The sequence below is a fragment of the Chelmon rostratus genome, chromosome 5 (genome assembly GCF_017976325.1).
Source record: "Chelmon rostratus isolate fCheRos1 chromosome 5, fCheRos1.pri, whole genome shotgun sequence".
In the NCBI taxonomy this organism is placed as follows: Eukaryota; Metazoa; Chordata; class Actinopteri; order Chaetodontiformes; family Chaetodontidae; genus Chelmon; species Chelmon rostratus.
In genome coordinates, this window is record NC_055662.1 from 15528323 (window position 1) to 15548041 (window position 19719).

General features: G+C 42.5%; 2 protein-coding genes across 2 annotated transcripts; both read right to left on the reverse strand.

The window, feature by feature from the left end:
* Positions 1-7283: 7283 nt before the first annotated feature.
* Positions 7284-8867, reverse strand: adra2b (adrenoceptor alpha 2B). Its single transcript, XM_041937743.1, has one exon. It carries the CDS (start codon positions 8865-8867, stop codon positions 7284-7286), a length of 1584 nt encoding a protein of 527 aa, XP_041793677.1.
* Positions 8868-15546: 6679 nt separating this feature from the next.
* Positions 15547-18428, reverse strand: dusp2 (dual specificity phosphatase 2). The gene is made up of 4 exons (XM_041937408.1): positions 17840-18428; positions 17404-17525; positions 17070-17289; positions 15547-16585 (listed from the first exon to the last, which is right to left on the reverse strand). The coding sequence occupies exons 1-4, from the start codon at positions 18225-18227 to the stop codon at positions 16368-16370; spliced, it is 948 nt and encodes a 315-aa protein (XP_041793342.1). The 5' UTR covers positions 18228-18428; the 3' UTR covers positions 15547-16367.
* Positions 18429-19719: the final 1291 nt, after the last annotated feature.

A 19719-nucleotide genomic window follows, 5' to 3' on the forward strand; every position in this document is an offset into this window, starting at 1 on the left:
CTTATTTTCTTTCTTGCTCAGAGTTAGATGAGAAGATTGGTATCACTCTCACATCTCATCTGTACACTAAATATGAAGCTGGAGCCAGGAGACAGTTATCTTAGCTTAGCATAAAGGCTGGAAATGGGGAAACGCTTAGCCTGGCTCTGTCCAAAAGATAAAAAAAATCTGCCTAACAGGGCTCTAAAGCTCACTAATTAACACACTGTATTTCGTTTGTTGAATCTCATGCAAAAGAAATTGCCATTTTTGGTATCATGACCTGACAACAAAACTCTAGGGAGAACACACAACCCCCATAAAACTGCAAAATGTCATTTTTACTTGCCATTTTTTGCACCGATTAAACAAACGAGACATGGCCTGTTAGTTAGGGAGCTTTAAAGGTGATGATGATGGTGATGCCATATTTGTAACCGCTAGGCAGAGCCAGGCTAGCTGTTTCCCCCTATTTCCGGTCTTTAGGCTAAGCCAAGCTTTGTATGTACTTGCCAATAACTCATGGCAAGAAAGTGAATAAGTGAACTGAACTTTTGCTTTAAAAACAGGATAACATAAATGATGAAAACTGATTTGTTTGGGGCTTTTTTTGTTGAACCATGTCAAAACTATATCTGTAACGTAATCGTCATTCTGTGTGTGCAACCAAACTTTGTTGGGCAAAAGGTTGTTATTGTGTGCCTCATATTACATTTTTATGCAGCGTTTTTGTACTATGTGCTCTTCATGAATAAAACATAGGCGTCCACAGAAAGTGATTTTAAAAGTTACACTTAAATATAAAAACAGAACATCTTTAGCCTTTCATTGAACCCAAATGGTACATTGTGCACTTGGAAGGAGTCTCAGAATGCCTACATCAGCTAAAATTGAACAGAAATTGAAGCGTGAACATGGTGTTAAAGATGCGAGAACCCCAAACAGCCCACTGTATTGACTTCAGTTTATCTTGTGATTATTAACAGAAAATCAATGAGGATCAGGCAAATCATCATTAGTCTTTTTTTGTTTGTTTGTTTTTGTTTTGCTGCTGTCTGTGGTGGTACGTGTGTGGGTGCGTGTGTTCATGTGACAGCACACTGTATGTGTGTGTGTGTGTGTGTGTGTGTGTGTGTGCTGACATTCGTGAGTGTAAGTCATCTGTTCCTCTATTTTAGGCTTGAGTTTGTTTCTCTTTGTGTGTGCTCAGATTTGAAGTGTGTGTTTGCCTTAGTGTGTGTGTGTACATGTGTGAGGAAATGGACGTGCATGTCTGTGGGTCAAAATGAACTTTCTGACCTTTCCATGTAGGCCCAGCTAAATAAAGACACAGCCGTCTTTCTCCCCTCTTCATATTGGCAGCATTGCTTGGAAGTCTCACACAACTGCTCAAGTCCTGTTATTTATTGTGTGTTGATCCGCCAACACATCAGCAGCAGATTTTATGGCCATTTTATAGCCTGCGCCTGTACTTTTCAATCAGATGATTCAGATCTGAATTGGATTCTTACCAGTTCTGCCTCGGCTTCATTCTTTTTTTTTTAAAAAATACAGAGCTAATAGAGTTATTATAGTAGAGTGTGATGCGGGCCATGATAATGTGACAATTTTGTCCCTTGATTATTTTCTTTACCAACACCAGAAGGCACAATAATGCATCAGAATTTATATCCACGAAAAACATGAAAGCAATTGTGTCCACGGGGAAAGCAGAAATGAGTCTCATTCCTAATTCAATGACGAGGACACACAAGAACATTTTCCTTTCAGCTGGGAAAGTGCACAGCTTTTATCTTGACTCATCTTTTGTGCCTCAATTAGTGAACTTTTATTGTATTGTCAAATCTGGTTTATTCAAGCTCATACACTCACACAACCACATCTGTACTTGTATACTTGTGAGGACTCTCATTCACATAATCCTTCATCTAATCTCTAAACCTTAAACATCAATTAAGATCATCCACACCATGCAATAAAAACAGCAACATATAGAGTCATATCTCACTGGAACAGTCTGCCATACTTGACACTCAAGAATCCAGTAAAGCAATATATCTTGGTCGTATCAGTGCTGAAACTCAGAGCCCCCACACTGGGCAACTCTGCTACTGAACTCAGTCTCAAGCTTCTTTTAAATCTCTGCTTAAAACTTTCTCTTTTTGTGAAATCCTTTGGAAATGTTTGCTACATGTTTTATTTATGCTGGTTTTATTTGTACTCTTTGGATCTTATCCATTTCATTTTATTGTCTTCACTTGCTCTGTGCTCATGCCCTGAAGTGCTATATAAATAAAGTTTCTTCATCATCTTCTTCTGCTTGTTTTTCTTATTATTATTTACATATTTGATGTAAATTCATTATGTTCGTAACTCAATTCAGTTCACTTCAATAAACCATTAGTTCATCCTTGCAAGGGCAAATGTAGGCAGTGACTACAATAAAAAAAAACCTCCAACATGGAAATAAATTTCTTTCTTTGGTGTAACCTCCACATTGCTGGCTAAACTGAATTTCCCTTTGATTATGTAGGGCCACAGGAGGACATACAAATTGGCCACGTCATGAAATACACACACAGTAAACAGAAGAACAGAAAAAAACACACTATTAATCACTGAGCTAAAACAGTGAAAAGCTTTAAGCTTAAACACTGTATGTGGAATGGTCATAAAACCACTAATAATAATACGTATATACAGGAATATCTATACAGGCAGATCGAACATAGTGACAACCTGAAGGCAGCAGTGAGACCTCCCACCTGCAGATGTGGTCAGGAAGGTTCAGTCTGGTATTAGTGTAGTTTATCTGTAAACTTAATTCTCTTAATTTAGTTTTTTTTTTAACCTCAATAAGAGCAGCTGTTGTCAAGGTAACAGATAATGAAGAGCCAAATAAACAATAAACAAATACACATTTAACCCAAGACCTAACTAGGATTTTACATTAATTTCTTGGAGACTTACTCTAACCATAATCACTACCTGTCTAACCCTAACCCAAGTCTTCATTCTAAAACTCAATGATTTACTCTATGGGGACATGCGTTTTGTCCCTATAAGTCCCCACAACGTAACTGTGCAAACAGTTTTCCCACATCTTGAGCAATACAGATCCACACACACACATTGAGCATAGAGCACTACTCTGTTAAAAAGCCATAAACTCCTAAAGTGATTCTTATCGTAATTGCCTTAGCCCTCGAAAAATGACGTTTTTATCACAGATTTCACAAAGAGCATTTCAGTGCCTCCCCCTTCAATAGGGAGAGAGAGCGTACGTATGTTCTGTCTCTCGTTTTTCATCCTGCCTCTTGGGTGTTTTTAACAGCCAAATTACAGAGTGAGGAAATCTATCTGGCTTTATAACGTGCGGGAGATTGGAAATGGTAAAATGCTCAGCGCTGGAACACCCTCTGAACACATACATATTCATATGCTGGAACGCTACATCCATCATAAATTTGAAAATGAAAGTTAATGTGTGTCTTCCCTTGTTTGTGTGTATGTGTTTCTGGGTACACCTCTCCTCGTGTAGGAGCCCATGTGTGCATCTTTTTTTTCTCCAGGCTACTGTCTTGTGTGAATAAGAAGCTAATGAACGTGTTGTGTTTGATGTTACTCAGACTCTCTCCATCCTCTGTGTGTAGGGTCCACAGCCGCCTGCTTTATATTCCAGCTGAGGCTAAAGAATAAGGAGCTTAGGGACACTGTGTCTGCATGAATATACAACACTGTAAACATACACCTCACGGCTCCCTACGCCTCGCCGTTATAAGTTATCTGCGCACCTCCTTGTGCACCTCAAATCACTGTTTAGCCACGAATATGGAAATTAAACTGCGAGGAAGTAAATGTGTGCCATCGCTTCGATCTTATATCTTCTTTGAGTGGAAGCGTGTGTGTGTGAGAAGAACAGGACAGGGAGGCGTGATTTGGTGTTGAGAAATCCCCAAACTGCCCATCAGCATAAATCAATTACAATTCACCGTGGGCCCGCTGACCTCAAATATAACAAGCTGTCACAACAAGTGTGGGAGAGTGTGGCTGCATGTGTGTGAGTGTGTTTCATGACTTGAATACAGTATGTGACACTTGGTGCAGGATAACACATTCAGTGTGTGTGTGTGTGTGTGTGTGTGTGTGCATATTTGATATTTGGCAGCATGATCTAATTCCTTATAGACTTGGACTATGTTGGCAGTAGACAACATCATGCTGCTTCTGCTGCGGCCTATTTCTCGTGTCCCACTGATAGGAGGTTTTCCATGACATCTTGAACCACCATTAGCTCACAATGTTATGGACTATTTCCTGATGTTGGTGCTATTCATGGCTATTTCATAATGGCTTGAAATTGCTTTAGATTGCGCTTCAGTTCAACATGTTTGCTAGAAAACCATTGTTAAAATTCTCATATTTATGAAACCTCTTCTTGGCAATTTTCTGTCTGGAAATTATCCCTTTTTTTCCCTTTTCCCTTATCCCAATGTTGCATCATGCGGAAATGTATGAAGTAAACAAACTGGGAAATGACTCGTGTTTTTTCAAGTAGCTTTATTTCCGAAACTGGAGAAGAATGATGACAGATGGGGGATAGAAGCTTGTAAAGCTCAGACCAGTTTGGTCCAAACATTGTAGAGAGAAGAGACAATACAGGCAGTTTCAGGGGAAAAGACGCGATCAAGAGGCAGATCACTGCATCTGTCACCTTTAAGCCATAATTCATACTTTTCAAAATAAACAAAGCAGCAGTCTCACCACATAAAGCCATGGTTGGGGGGGTTTAAGCAGCATTGTAACTGATATTTATTGGAAACAGCCATGACCTCTGTGGCTATTTTTGCTGTAATTACGTTGCGATAGCTGTTTGTGTTTCTGGAAGGAAAATAATCATTTCGGATGAGGACAAGGAGCAGATGTGCAAGTGCACGGAGCTCTTCATCTCAATCATTTTGTTTTTATTTTGTTAGCTGAATCTCCAAGCACATGTGTGTGGTACGGACTGTAGCCTTAATGTCCTGCACAAAGCCTGTTGATCATCCAGCTGAAAAGAGCTTTTGGTGCCACTGACACTTTCATGTTTGATGAGTTTTTCCAGAGAGGTCTGACAAAAACAATGAGATTTTCCTGCTGTATGCTTGATGAATCATACATCCATTTATGTGCTTGTATCTCTGATTGAACATCTTATCATACTATAACTAGATGAAACAATGATGATGTTGCATTGTAGGTTCTGCATTATGCACATAACTCATAGTTCATGGCCCATCAATGTAAATACATCCCCCGAGCTCAAATATAGCTCATTCTGACAGAGCAAGAGCTTGATGGCATGAATCAATTTTACTCTTATTCAAGATATTAAAAATCTGTACAGTGCTCTCGCTCTTTGATCAGTTCCATTTTGCTTGACTCTCAGAGTAAAAGCACAGTAACCGAACAATAAATAGGTAACAGACAGAAAACAAAATTAAATAAATAATACAGTGTTTTCACTCTTCAGTCATAACGCAACAGCCAGGCTGGTTTCCTGTAAGGCTCTTTGGTCCCTTGAGGGTGATCACTAAAAAGCCATGTATCCAATATCACCGACAAACACTGACTCTCAGTTCAATAAAACTTTCTCAACGTACTGATATAATACTTCCCCTCGAGTAGAAACTTTCACATGACAGACAGCAAAGTGATGCCTGCACCAGGAAATCTGGTCTCTATTCTTATTAATATTACAGTAGAGATCTGTAGCACATAGCAGCCAGAGGAGGCACTGACACGCTCTACAGAAAAACACCAAAGTCAACACTCACACACACATACACACACACACACACACTCACACAGGTCAGCAGAAGTAGACAATTAGTAAATTGAAGTGTTGCTGCTGACAGCCCTTGTCCCATGGAGTCAATAAGCCTGTGTGCCATTCACAGTAACACACATTTTCTTTTTCTTACAAAGCCTCAGCCCTCTGGTGAGAAAACTAAATGCACCATTCATCCTCTCGCTTCTTAGAGATGAACCACATGTGCCATGTGGAGGTCCACTGCAGGCGACGATGTGCCAGAGGCGTTGGTAAGATGTGAATCGGCGTAATGGTTGTCAGAATAACCCATGTAGGCGTAATTAGGAGTACCATTACACATTGCATTGTTTGTGTGTCCTTTACAGTTAGTAAAGGTCGACCTGAATGTCGACCTGCTAAATACTGCTACTCGTCATGAAGCAGGGTCTCTGGAAAATAATGTTCACATGTTATATAGTCAGTCTTCAGCAGATGCGCCTCCCGTTAGATACTGTGAATAACCTCTGAAACGCTTTCTAGAGGCTAGACACGGTTTTGAGTGTTACTTAAATGTCCAAATACTGAGAGAATTCATTAGAGGGGCTGCTCAATCCAGTCCATTGACGTGATAGTCCAGGATAAATCATAAAGCAGGAAACAACAGACTAAGATTATGAGGGTGGGTCACACTGTCTTTCTTTTACATCTCAATAACATACATGTGGTCCAAAACCCACCCCTCTTATTCTGTTATTTCATGAAAGGTGGAAGCCAAACAGTGCCATTACAAACAACCTGAGTGTCCATTACGACCCATACTGAGCTGATAGCAAGGTGTCTGACATGAGGGCTTTTCACAAAAAAAGTCCACAAGCTCAGTTTGAAAGGGTGCCCTTGTCTGTGCTCTCACACTTGAGACTGTCAGAAACCTCTTGTTGTTTGCACGTTGAGATAAAAATCAGGGAACATATGCTTGCCCTGCAGCTGGGCAAATTAAGACTGCAGACGTAAGAAATCACCACTAACCTTGTGTGCTCCTTGTGCTCTGTATTGATAAATAAAGGGCCGGAGGCTCAGAGGAATCAAAGACCACTTTTTCTTCTTTTTACCTGTTTTCTTTACCCATTAGTCCTGTGGTTCTTAATGAGTACAGTACAGCACTTGATCAGGAGTTAATTATCTTTTGTTTCTTACTTTCTTCGTGACCTTCTATCTGTTCTCTAGTTTTGCGTGAAATACGTCTATGATTCTGCACCACTCTGTGCAGAGTGTATAAGAATGTATGCTTGTACCAGCTGCAAACTGAGATTTCACAGTCTAAGTTGCCTGATTGCACACACTGTGTCTGTAAAAGAGAGACTCTCAGCTCTTATTCTGGAATTTCCACAGTTCAACATGTTTTTTTTTAAAACAGCCCTTTGAGTGTTTTGAAAAATGGAAATGATCATTTTTTTTCTATACTCAGATATTGCAGCTTTTTTTTCATCCATGTCCTATACATTGGATTTGGATGCTAAAAGAAAGTACCCTTGGTGCCTCTGCACAATATCTTTTTGAAGGCCTTCCTGAAGTCTTTGTTGAAGATGGTGTATATGACTGGGTTGAGGGAGGAGTTGCAGTAACCGATCCAGAAGAAAAATGTAAAGAGTGGATCGGGGATGGCGCACGTCTCTGGACAAACTGCCTGCAGAGAGTAGGAGAAGAAGAACGGGAACCAGCACACCACAAAGACACCGATGACCACCGCCAGCACAAAGGTGAAACGTTTCTCTCTGTTGACCATCGCTTTACGCCTCGCTGCTCCGGGGTTGTTCTCTATTTTTGACTTCCTCCCCGGCACCAGCCGAGCCCCCTTTGAAGTGGCGATCATGTCCCGGTAGCGCTTGACTGAGGCCGGGGAGTGGATGCCCCCTCCTGCAGGTGACCCCGGCATGCTGGTGCTGCCTCGGCCTCCTCCATGGCTGTGCTCCATATCGCTCTCTGTGCTCGAGCTGTCGCCATTGTTATTGTCAGCTTTTTTCCCTCCCTGCCGCTTGCCCTTCTTCCCCTTCTCTTTAGTCTTGGTGGGGGCAGACTGAGGCACAGAGGAGGGGGTTGATGGGTCGCGGGGAGAGGTGTCAAGAGACGCTGTGACAGGGGTCATGGCTGGAGAAGGGGATGGGGGCTGCAGGAGATTATTGGAGGTGGGATTCTGGGAAGTTTGAGACTCTCCTAGGGAAGGAGATGGGGTAATGGCGAGGGTTGGGGGTCTGGCATTGGAGGTTTTGTTGGATGAAGGGGGTGTGCTTTCTTCATCATCCTTCCCATTGGCTTGTACATGTCGCGGAGGCTGACTTGGCGTAGCACAGCCGATCCCATCCTTCCTGGGCTCTCCTGGGGGGCAGCGCGTCCTCTGCTTGGCAATTTGGTAGATTCTGACGTAGACCAGGATCATGATGAGGCATGGAGCAAAGAAGGAGCCGATGGTGGAGTAAAGGATGTACCACCGCTCATCATTCAGCTGGCACTGAGGTCCCCTCTCACTCGCCTGGTCCCCTCCCTCGCTTTTGTTGAGTGAGAGCAGGGGAGGGAAGGAGATGATGGCAGAGATGAGCCACACCACCACAATAGCGGCTTTGATGCGTTTGGGAGTCCGCTGACGCCCGTAAGTAACCCTGGAAATGGACAGGTAGCGGTCCAGTGAGATGGCGCACAGGTGCACGATGGACGAGGTGCAGAATAGCACATCCAGCGCCAGGTAGATCTCACACCACAGAGACTTAAAGTACCAGTAGCCCAGCAGTTCATTGGCCAGGGAAAAGGGGATGATGAGTGTAGCCACTAAAATGTCTGCAGCAGCCAGTGACACTAAGAACAGGTTCTGCGGACCTCGGAGTGACCGGCTGGTCAGCACAGCGATGATGACCATGATGTTCCCCACGATGGTGAAGACGACCATCAGGGTTATGGCTGTGGCAAAGGCCGCCGTGGCTTCGGGGGAGTAAGGGGCGAGCTTCAGGATGCTCTGGTTGCAGGGGACTGAGGGTCCGGCGCCGCTCCCGCTGCTGTTCCAGCTGTTCAGCTCCATGGAGCAGCCGCTGTCCGGAACCGAGGCCATGCTGGGTTTATCTTTCCAGGAGTCTTTATAGATTAAAAATATGTTCGGTCACTGAATAAGATTTGCTTATAGACTATATTCACTGTTTTAATAAGTGTGTTTGTGCAAAATAAAACACAATAATAATAAATATAATTAATAATATACAGTGAGTATAACAAATGTCAGTGTACATAATATTTACCTCGTTGTTCTCGTGTTGTCTCCGCGTTGTTTCCAGACGTTAGCTCCCTTCCTCCGACGGCAGGTCTTCCAAGTCCATTTTAAGCACACAAACCAGTCCTGGACAATGCGTCAAGACACGGATCAGTGCTTTTCAATTAAAAAGACTTGCCACTTTGTAGATCAGATTTCCCCCCAAACCAATGGCACATTTTTGTGACGCTGACTGTTGTATATCAGCCGTTACAGAGCTACAATACAGCCCGAACTACAACTTCTTGACCGCATGAAGTTTGATCATTTCCCCACACCTCGGTGGATTAATTGCTGTCTTCAAAATGTGAAAATTTAATTCATAACAACTACAATACAGATTAGAGTAAATAATCTCAACGCTTGCGCGATCTCCGTGCGTCCTCCTTTGGAGACGCGCAGTCTAACCTGGATAGCCAACGCAGATTGGCTTAAATAAAGTTAAATAAAGTTCATGTTTACAGTGATCTACTAATGAAAAGATACCAGCGTTTCCCTGCAAAGGACAGTCTGGTAGCGTTTCCAGGCAAAAGAAAAGTCAAAGTTAACCTCAAGCTCTCCAGCCCTGCGCATGAAGCAAGATGTGCAGTCAAAACGCGCTGTTAACTCAGCAGTGACAAGGTCCCCGCAGAGCGGCGACGGTCTGTGCGTCTCAGGAGTTGTTTCTCGGTCCTCGGTGCTTCCGTCTGCTCTGGGGTTCACCGGGATGCCATGATTCAGCCCCTCCGCCGGCGCACATCGCGGGCTGCCTCACAGCGGCGCAGCAGCAGCTTCACTTGTGAACAGGACCTTAACGACGAAATCTAATAAGTGGGGTGCCTCCCATCTCTTGCGCTTCTTTTTAGACCCGGTGATGTCACTGTGGAGCTGTGGGCGTAATGGGATCCTTACTTTCTCTATCCCTGTAGCCCCTCCCTGCCCCTTTGCCTCTCTCTTAAATCTACACCCAAGCGGCTCTACCAACGCACTTATATTAGAAATGGCTTGTTAAGTGGCACCGCTCCGGTCAAGTGACGCTGAGGTGTCCAGCTGAGAGCAGGAGGGAGCAGAGCGCAGGAGCTGGAGCCATCTGCTTTCCAGAAAACATTAGCTCCATTCCAGCGACTCCTGCACTTTTTAAAGCTACTCAGTCATCATCATCATCATCAGCATCAGCCGCAGCATCATCCTCATTATCATCCGCATCATTACCATCATTCCATGCAATACACTGTGCGGCATAGTGCATACCTATAACTGATCAATGCTTTTCAATCAAAACAACAGCTTTGTGATCTCTGCAACGTGATTCTTTACACCAGCTTATGTAGCCTCGAACAACTTAGTCATTTGGAGTCAATGACTGCGCTCCCTGTTCACTCAAGGACACTGACGCTCACTTTGATCTACCTAACCTGGCCACAAGGCTGTTGAGACCGATGTTTGAGGCTGTACAGGCCAAAAATACTACACCTACATCTTTGAGGCAGGGGTAAGATTTGTGTCCACGCTGCAGTATCACGTTGGAAGTCTTATATCATGTCGTGAGAGTTATGTATGCCCTCAGTGCAGACTGCTGGGACACATGAAAGAAGAGCTCATTCTCAGCTGTGGGGAATAAGTAAAATCTTCCAGTACAAAAAAAGAACTCACATTTGGGATATTCTAATAAAGTGAAACCCCTCATTTTTGTGAAATGATCCCCTTGCGATTTCTTGATTATTGAAGCATTAAACTGAAGGTAGTCTCCTTTGTCCGTTGTTTAATCTCAAACAATGAATCACATATTTTACAAGGCTACATATTTTGCATATAAAACTTTATTAGAAACTGTCAATTACAACCGTCACATAAAAGTTGCAGTAAAAATGAGTTATTTCCTTAAGAAAAATGGTCCAATGGTCCCCTTGTGCTCAGCTACCTCTCCCTCAGAGCTGCCTGGGTAAATGCACTGTGTTACCTTCTACCTCTGCCCATTGTGTGAGGTGCAGGGCAGGGATATAAAGCACTTGCTTTCTGTGCTCATGCATTTACATCATCACTTGACTTCCATTTAAATCCCTCTGCATTATGCGCCCCGCATCACTGCCTCCCCCAAGAAGCACATAGACGTCCACAGCATCCCTCCTGATGTGTTCCCTCCACCTGGGATCAAGTGCTCGATTGTTCAATTATCGAGTGAAACCTACGTCACGCTGGCTGTTTTACTGAGCCATAAATCAAACAGTAGCAGAGTTTATCCAGTGGTGTTTGAAAGTACGTAGGTGGTGTCTGTGATATAAACTCACACAAATAAACAATTCATGCACACACACACAAACACACACACACACATTCACCGGCCTACACATGCACACACACATTCTTATGAATGATGTGTGGGTAGGAGGTCCTGTTTACTTGTTTTTGAGGTGCGTCCCCCACACACTGCTGCTTTAATGACAGAGAAGCCCAGTTAGCCACCCATGGAATTACAATTGGAAGCCCTGCTCTGTGAGTGTGTGACCTGAAACCCACAGCCAATAATGGTTCTACATTTTCTCTCCACGCTACACATTCTAAATATAAAGGGAAAGAGAATAAAGCTTTTAGCGGGAGAGAGCACTCCAATCAAGTGTTTCTGTTTCCATGGGTGAACCGTGCTTAGTAACACACTGAAAATGCATTCTGGGGGAGAGGGGTGTGTCAGCGATGCCGAGGTTATGGAGCAAGCAAACAGCGTTCAGCGCACACTACATCACTTCTGAAGTGCTTGTTGTATAAGAACATGTGGTGTACAAATGTGCATACAGACATATCACAAGAGCCCAGAGGAAATTCTGCTGTCATAGTAATTCTTGCCTGACATTCAGACTGGAAAGGCTCTGTCTGAAAGGGGAAGCCACTGTAGGACAAAACTTTAAAAGTGCAAAAGTCAACTCCTGAAATCTCTTGGTGTAGTAAAATTGAACAAAACTAAGACCAAGTGAAGCGAATTTGTCTTTAAAGAATGTGTCCCAAATGAGTGCCAGATAACTGCAGGTCAGCATAATGCAGCATTGTGGTGGGAGTCTGTGCACGTTGTGGTTCAGGTCCAAATCAATTACAGCTCAGTACCTGCCTGTTGGATGCTTTCAATTTAGACCTTTTTGAGTTATTGGCTCGATTCTGCCTCCTGTTTTCTCTGTGTGTGTGTGCTCATGTGCCTCTGCCTCTGTGAGGACCAGTCTTGTTTTTAGAAACTGAGAGTGAGGACAGATTGGAAAGTGAGGACATTTTGGCCAGCAAATGATAAAGATTTGATTTTCTGGTTAAGTTAAGGTGCTGGACAGGGTTAGGCATACAGTTGTGGTGTTAGTGTTGGCTTGTGACCTTTTAAAAAGAAGTGATGTCGACTTGCAACCTCACATCACAGATCGCATTTGACTATGAGCAGCGAGCAGGTCAACCACAGAGTGATTTTCTATACTCAGGTTTTAAGAGGCATTAAGAGGTAAAAGTACTAAAATTTTCACGATAAAAAAACAACGATTGGAAAAACAGCCACAAAAAAATCTACGAAGCAGGAAATGTTTTTATTTTATTTCCCATCTGTTCATACTTTTGGGACACCTTTCTCTGGAATGCATTATATTAAGGAGGGTCCTCAGAAGTATGCACAGCATTAAAGGTGTGTGTGTTTAGGTGTGTGTAACCTGCAAACAATTACAGGGAGCTCTCCCAGATGGTCATACAGTAATTTTCCTGTCTGCATTTGTAATGATGACCTGCAGGCCAGTGCATGTATGTGTTATATCACCACATTGTAATTCTCCAGCTAACAATATCACATATTGCTCATTCGGTTTATTAGCAGTTTGCTCCAGTGGGAATTTCTTGTTTGAGTGACACAATGTTCAGCTGCAAATAGCGAATACTGTAAATCATCACATTGAACAGAGGTGCGATCCATGTGCAAATCCCTAATCTCCCATGCTCTGCTTTTTATACATACTGTACAGGCACATGCACACACGTACACACCGTTGTTAGGTATCGTCTCAGCCGGATCTGATATGGTTGACCGTGACACTAGTTTAATCATTGGAGAGAGAGAGAGAGAGAGAGAGAGAGAGAGAGAGAGAGAGAGAGAGAGAGAGAGAGAGAGAGAGAGAGAGAGAAAGGCAGAGAGAGAGAGAGAGAGAGAGAGAGAGAGAGAGATTCGAATTCAAGGGAGCTGGGACACTGAGCTCCCAGAAATAAATAAATGATGAAGTGAAATTACACCAAAAGTAATTTAAATGTGTTAATGCACAATCACTTCTTAGTAGTGCAGTACAGATAGGAAGTTTGTGTGTGTGTGTGTGTACGTGTGTCATCTTGATCACAAAAAGGCTCCCACAGTTAAGAAACAGTCTGCTGGCGTCATCTGCAGGTTACTTTGGACTCATCTTGGTTTCTGGTTATTTCAGAAGTTGCCACTAGAGTGCACTGCCTCCCTACAAACTACGATCCAGGGCTTGTTGTGGCATTGATGTGGCCTTAACACAGGTAGTAATTTGTCTGATGATTGTTTTGAAGCTACCTGCAGTGGTGGGAGTACTCAGATTCTTTACTTAAGTAAATGTACCAGAACAACAATGTGAAAATACCCCATTACAAGTAAAAGTCCTGGATACAAAATCCTACTTAATGTAAAAATAATCAGCAAAATGCACTTCAAAGTATTTAAAGTGAAAATACTGATATGTGATGAAATGATACTGACATGGCAATGACATTATTAGATTGGTAATTCTGATGAATAAACACATAAGCAAAACTTTGGTGGATGGTCAGGGTACAAACTACAAACTACAAACTACAAACTACCTAAATGTACATTTAGGTGATTTGATCCAGTGGTTTCCTGCCAAAGGGTCAAATGATAAATCTGTCTTGACACATTTGTTTTACTTTTTCAATTTTTTTTTCTTAAAGACACGTGAAACATGACAAGAGGCCCCAAACAAACAGCTTTTCAATAAAGGGGTCGCAGGCCAAAAAGGTTGGAAACCACTGGTTTAACAATACATCATATTTTCATTTTTCTAAATTTTAAAATAACTGGTAACTACAGCGGTTACATTAATGTAGTAGAGTAAAAAGTACAATATTTCTACAAGACAATAAAGTAGCATTAAATGGATATACTTAAGTAAACTGCAAATAACTCAAAATTGTACTTGAGTAAATGTAGTTACTTTCCACCACTGACTGAGGAACATTTGTGCATATTTTGTCTTACAGTAAATGGCTGAATATTTCACAGATCAGAGCGTCGATATTCTATCATATACGGTGAATCTCAGCCCCTCCAGCAAAACTTTATTTCACTGAGCACAAAATTTTAACCTTAACAGATGAAGGGTGACAACCAGCGCCTGAAAAGCTAAGCTTGATGGAAATAGCCATTAAAATGTGTTAGAATGTATGTATCAAATGATGTAAACTGAAAGTGACCTCGAAAGTCTAATGAACACAAACCAGAACAAATGTTATTTTTCTGAGTTTTGGTTGAAGTGAACTCAGTCTTAATCAAAACCTGAAATCTCCAATGTGCATTTCTCTGCCCTCTGTGGACAAAACTGTGGCTAACGGAAGGAAGCAGTCAAGCACAGCTTTCGTACGTGTTGAGCAAAGGATACTTGCAAACAACAGGAAGTGAATTATTTTAGCCATGGCCGACAAAAGTGTGTGGCTGGTACAATTGTCATCAGGGGGTCGGGCGCTTGTGGCAGCTGGTCTTTAATGCACTATCAATGCTAGTTCTTTGACATTTCTGCACATTTGGCCAAGTTTAGAGTTCACTGAATTTTGCTTTCAAATACATGGATGTTATTTAGAACAACACTGACTCGCTCTGGATTCAGGGGAAATTCACACGTCTGCACACAGGTCACTTTGGAAGGAATAATAGTTAAGCTGGAATCCTGCAAACTGAGACCCATCATTTATTCAGTACAGCACTAAAGCATCATGCAGTATGTAACCAGAATGTTTTATGGGTATGTTTATGGGGTTAAAGGTCTGTGAGTAGTTCTTCAGTTGCCTCCCTGGTCTTCCCAAACTTCCTGATAACAAATGTCCTTCATGAAATCTCATTGTTAAAAAAAAAAACTTGCAACAAATGTCAAAAGTTGTTCTCACAACTTGAGTAAAAGGATTTGAATTTTTTGTCAGTGGTTGATGAGGTCAAAACGACTTCATACTGTAAAATCCATTCTCTGCGGATAATCCTCCAAAATACTCAGCAATGCAGTTTTAATACCTTGTGGTTCAGCAGGAGCGAATGGAGTGCAGCGAGGTCAGTGTGGGAAATTACACATTGGTAACGTTCTGCAGAGAGACTGCAATATGCTCCGTGCTAACGGGTCTGAGTACTGTGTCTGTCTGGAGAGCCAGGGCTGGTCTGCATCTTCTGGGATGTTAGAGGTCAAATGTGTAGCACAGCACAGTATGTATGGAATGAGGACATTAAACAGAGAAAACAGACTGTGTGCTCTCCAGCATGTTTTTATTTTAGTGGAGAAAACAGCAGGAAATCAGCTAAACTTTGTGCGTATAAAGTGCAGTAACAGACAGTAATAATGTGAATACTGTCACAACAAATGCTGAATAAATAAAAATAAAAATTCTATTTACACAATAAAAATAACTTCTTCCAATTTGAGTTTACAAAGTGTAACATGTCTCAGGATACAGAATGATCAGACTCACAATTACACACCAACTGCAGTTAATGTGATTTTATAAATTAGACAATAAAACTTGACTCATCCAGTATTGCCTTTAAGTAGTTAACACAGTGTTGTCTCACAAAAAGATGTGTCATGTCACAGTGGTCGCAACTGTGAAGGAATGACTTTCAGTATGAAAATAAAACAGCCCTTGCAAAAGACCAGGCACATAAATCAAACACAAACATACACAAAACCAGACAAACAGGCACAATTCCCCTCAAGTAGAAAACGTCAGGGAAATTACCTCATAGCTGCTCCAACTTGCTGGCTCAGAATCACAGTTGTTCATAATGTTCTAACAGTGGAGTTTATATTGCCAACGGCTGTTTGTTGTATCAGGATCCCATTTGTCACTTTCTCCTGAAAATAGGAGCCAACAGATGTGTGATGCCAGCAGCATGAGTAGCTTTCCTCTGAAAGCACACACTTCTGAAATGTAGTACTTTCAATAGTACAAACAGTACATTTGTACATATGATCTGAGTCCTAATAATGCTCTGAGTCCAGCACAACGCCCACAAGAGGCAGGAGAATTCATTAAAGAAAGTACAGTCACGTAAGTTTCCTCCTTAACGCGCCTGGGTCTTCACCCCTGGCAGAGGACGTCAGTCTCAAACTGCAGCAGCTGTCCCATGAAGGCCAGGTTGGGGGAGATGACGTGACGCCGCCGCTTCACAAAGTCAAAGGCCTCGTCCAGCTTGACGCGCTGCGTGTGCATGAGGTAGGCCAGACAGATGGTGGCGGAGCGGGAGATACCTGCCTGGCAGTGCACCAGCACCCGACCACCACTCTGCTTCACTGAGTCTGTAGGCAGGGCGGAAAGCACAGGATGGAAAGAGGAAGAGAGATCAGCATAACATGCTCCCTTTCGCATCTGTTTCTTTGACATCACTGAGAGTGTTTTACAAGAGGAAACGCATACGACGCTTTAAACTGCTTGACTGACGCAGAAGTCTGCACAGAAATGGAAATGCTGTTATCATTCACTGCACTAATGGAAATTCAACCAAGTTAGTGCTCATAAAAAATGAACTGTGTCTTTTCCTCAACTAACTTTGCAAGGTAAAGAGTTCAAAACGAGCAAAAGTAACGTTAAACTGAAACGTTAATACATTTCTGTTCTGCAGTATAATCCAGTTGTTTTGTAATCAGATTGTTGGGCCATAACTCTGGGCTACAGAGTAGATTATGGTGTGCAAGCTGCTTAGAGAATTTTGGGCATGTTTTAGATGTCTTGAGACTATGTCCTATAAAGACTGGGAGCTGTGGATTATTAGCGGGAACTCACCGATGAAGGCTATGGCTGTGGAGAAGCAGGCTCTGATGTCAGCGGCGAGGCTGTCCTCCACAGTGAGCCGCAGGTACTGAAACTCTCCCTCGTAGAAGTTGGGGCATGTGGAGGAAACGTTGAGCACGGCCGTGATGCCCGCTGCTGCCAGGGTCTCTCTGCGGGAGGAGTGAATGGCACTGCCCAAAAACAGGAAGGGCAGCAGCTCCACTGGACCATCCTGCAATTCACAAAACCAAGACCATGTTTTAAATGGAGAATAATCACTGTGCAGTTTATGCCGTATATTGTTCCACTACTTTACTTTACAGTTGAATTATGTCATTCATATTACCTGGTCGTATGCTGGTGTCCTCCTCCCCGTCACTGTTGGCTCTGGTTCCGCTGTAGAGAGGTGACTGCTGGCAGAGTTGTAACAGAGCTCCGGATAGGCCTCTGAAAATCCCTCAAATCCACCTAAACGGAGGTCACATAGTTTGAGCTAAGCTGCAAGCTTTCACCAAAGTCCTCCTTAAAAATGTGTTGTGAAACAATAATAATGAAGTGGTAAACATGACAAGGAAGCCTGTATGTAAGTTTAACAGCTTGTTTTTTCAAGTTTTTACGCTTACAAACAAGTTACACTCTTATACTAAAAATACATTAATATGTTCAGTGCATAAATATTACAGCACATTATTAGCTATTTTTTTCTATAAAGGGAAAAACTCTCAGGAGCTTAAAATAATTTAGTTTAGGTGTGTAGAAATAGGTTAAAAAAGCCGTATTACCTTGTAGAAAGCAGACCTGCGTCTGAACCTCGTTTTGCAGGGCGGTGAGCAGCATTTGGGCCACACTCTCTGCCTTCAGCTCGGCCACGGAGAGGCTGCGCTCATCCACCACCACCACCGGGGAGAACTCCCCGCGGCGCAGCCGGCCCAGGAGCGACTTGTCCGGGATGAGCCACTCCAGAGCCACCACCGAGCTCTTGGATCTGCGGCGCAGCATCGAGTTCCAGTTCACGTTTCGGGACTCGCAAATGTGCGCAAAAGAAAAATCGAGAAAAGGCCTGCAGTCCAGCACTACACACCCAGCAGAGGTGTACTGGTCCCGGGGGGTCCTTAGTATGTGAACCAGCTCATTGCCAGTTATTTCCAAAGCGTCGCTGCTTGAAGTCATGGCTGAAAGGGTGTATTTAAAATAATAAACAAGAAACTGTTTATTCTTCACAACGATAAATATCGAAAAATAAAAAAATAAATCCGGTTTTAGTGTTTTCTGTGAGAACTTTACGCGCAAAGATTACTAAAGTACTTCTGAAGAGGGTTTTAAACTCCACTCTAAGTGTACCGGGAGCTCTGGTATTTGATGAATTCTCCGTCAGGTCTGTTCAAATCAGCTACAGATTCAGAGTTTCACTTGTTCATTGATAACAGCTGTGTGAGGGGCGGGGTCGCCGTGGCTCCGCCCCATGTTCCACAGAAAGAACCGCGTCAGAGACGGAACGACCATGTATGGCCTGCCCGGCACTCCTCATATGGACACTGACGTCAAACCTGATTTTCCTACCGCGCACGTGGTTGTTTGGGGTTATCCCGTGTTTTTGTGTTGAATGACGTTATGCCGAGGGTTTAACCCCCCCGCTCTGAAACAGCAGCCTTCAGAGGAAAGAGTGAAGGCTGAGTTTGGTTATTTGGGTTGGATTAAGCCTGAGCTTCTCTAAACCACTGCAGATCACAGACTCAAGTAACACTTTCTCATCAATGCTTTCTCTTTGTTTTCTGCATGTTTCTTTCTACCTTTGGGGAAAAGTAAAATGTTGCAATAATCAAATGCCAGCGGACTTAAATGGCTTTATTTCTGCTCTGCAAGGGAAATCTAGAGCATCTATAGCTTCTGGATGACATTAAAACCGATTACACTGAAAAGAGAGTATCTCTGCCTCACAGTTGCACAGTGAACTGGTGATATCAAACGCACAGATACAGTACAGCTATTATTCATTCTCATTTCATGAAGACTCAGGCCTGTGCCAGTTATGGATTACATGGTTTTTATCTCTCTCTCTCCCACACACACACACTTCATTTTGCACATGGGGGAGGTGGAAAGTAATTCATCAAAAATAGTCCCATATTTCTAATAGAAGAACTTTTGCATTTTGAGTCCATTTTACTTGAACTCAAAGAATAATGTGGTCTTATAAGAGCTCCACAGACAATACCTCTGAGTGGAATCATTTTTTTTTTTTTAGTTTTGGTCTTTTCCAAAACTGTTTCTTGCTATGAGCACCGGGTCCTACATGAACCTCAAACCTTTTTGCAACCGTTTTGGTTATTTTCCATGAGTGATTTTTGTATTTATGTTCATTGTGTGTCATCTTCTCATTGGTTTTATTGGAGATGGGGCTCAGCTGTGCTGCAGTCAGGATTTAACAATATTTGGATAAAAAATGATGTGACAGCAGTTGTGGGTGATCGTGTTGTCCACTATCAGTCAAATGTGATCAACCCATACCCACAAATTCTGGATGAAGCAGATTATAATAACTAAATATGTCTTTAAAGAACTTTTATATCTGCTTATTTGGTTGTGAATGTTTAATTAAAGTTAAATAACTAAGACTCAAAACAAAGTTTTAGGGGCATTCACAAACATCTCAACACATTTT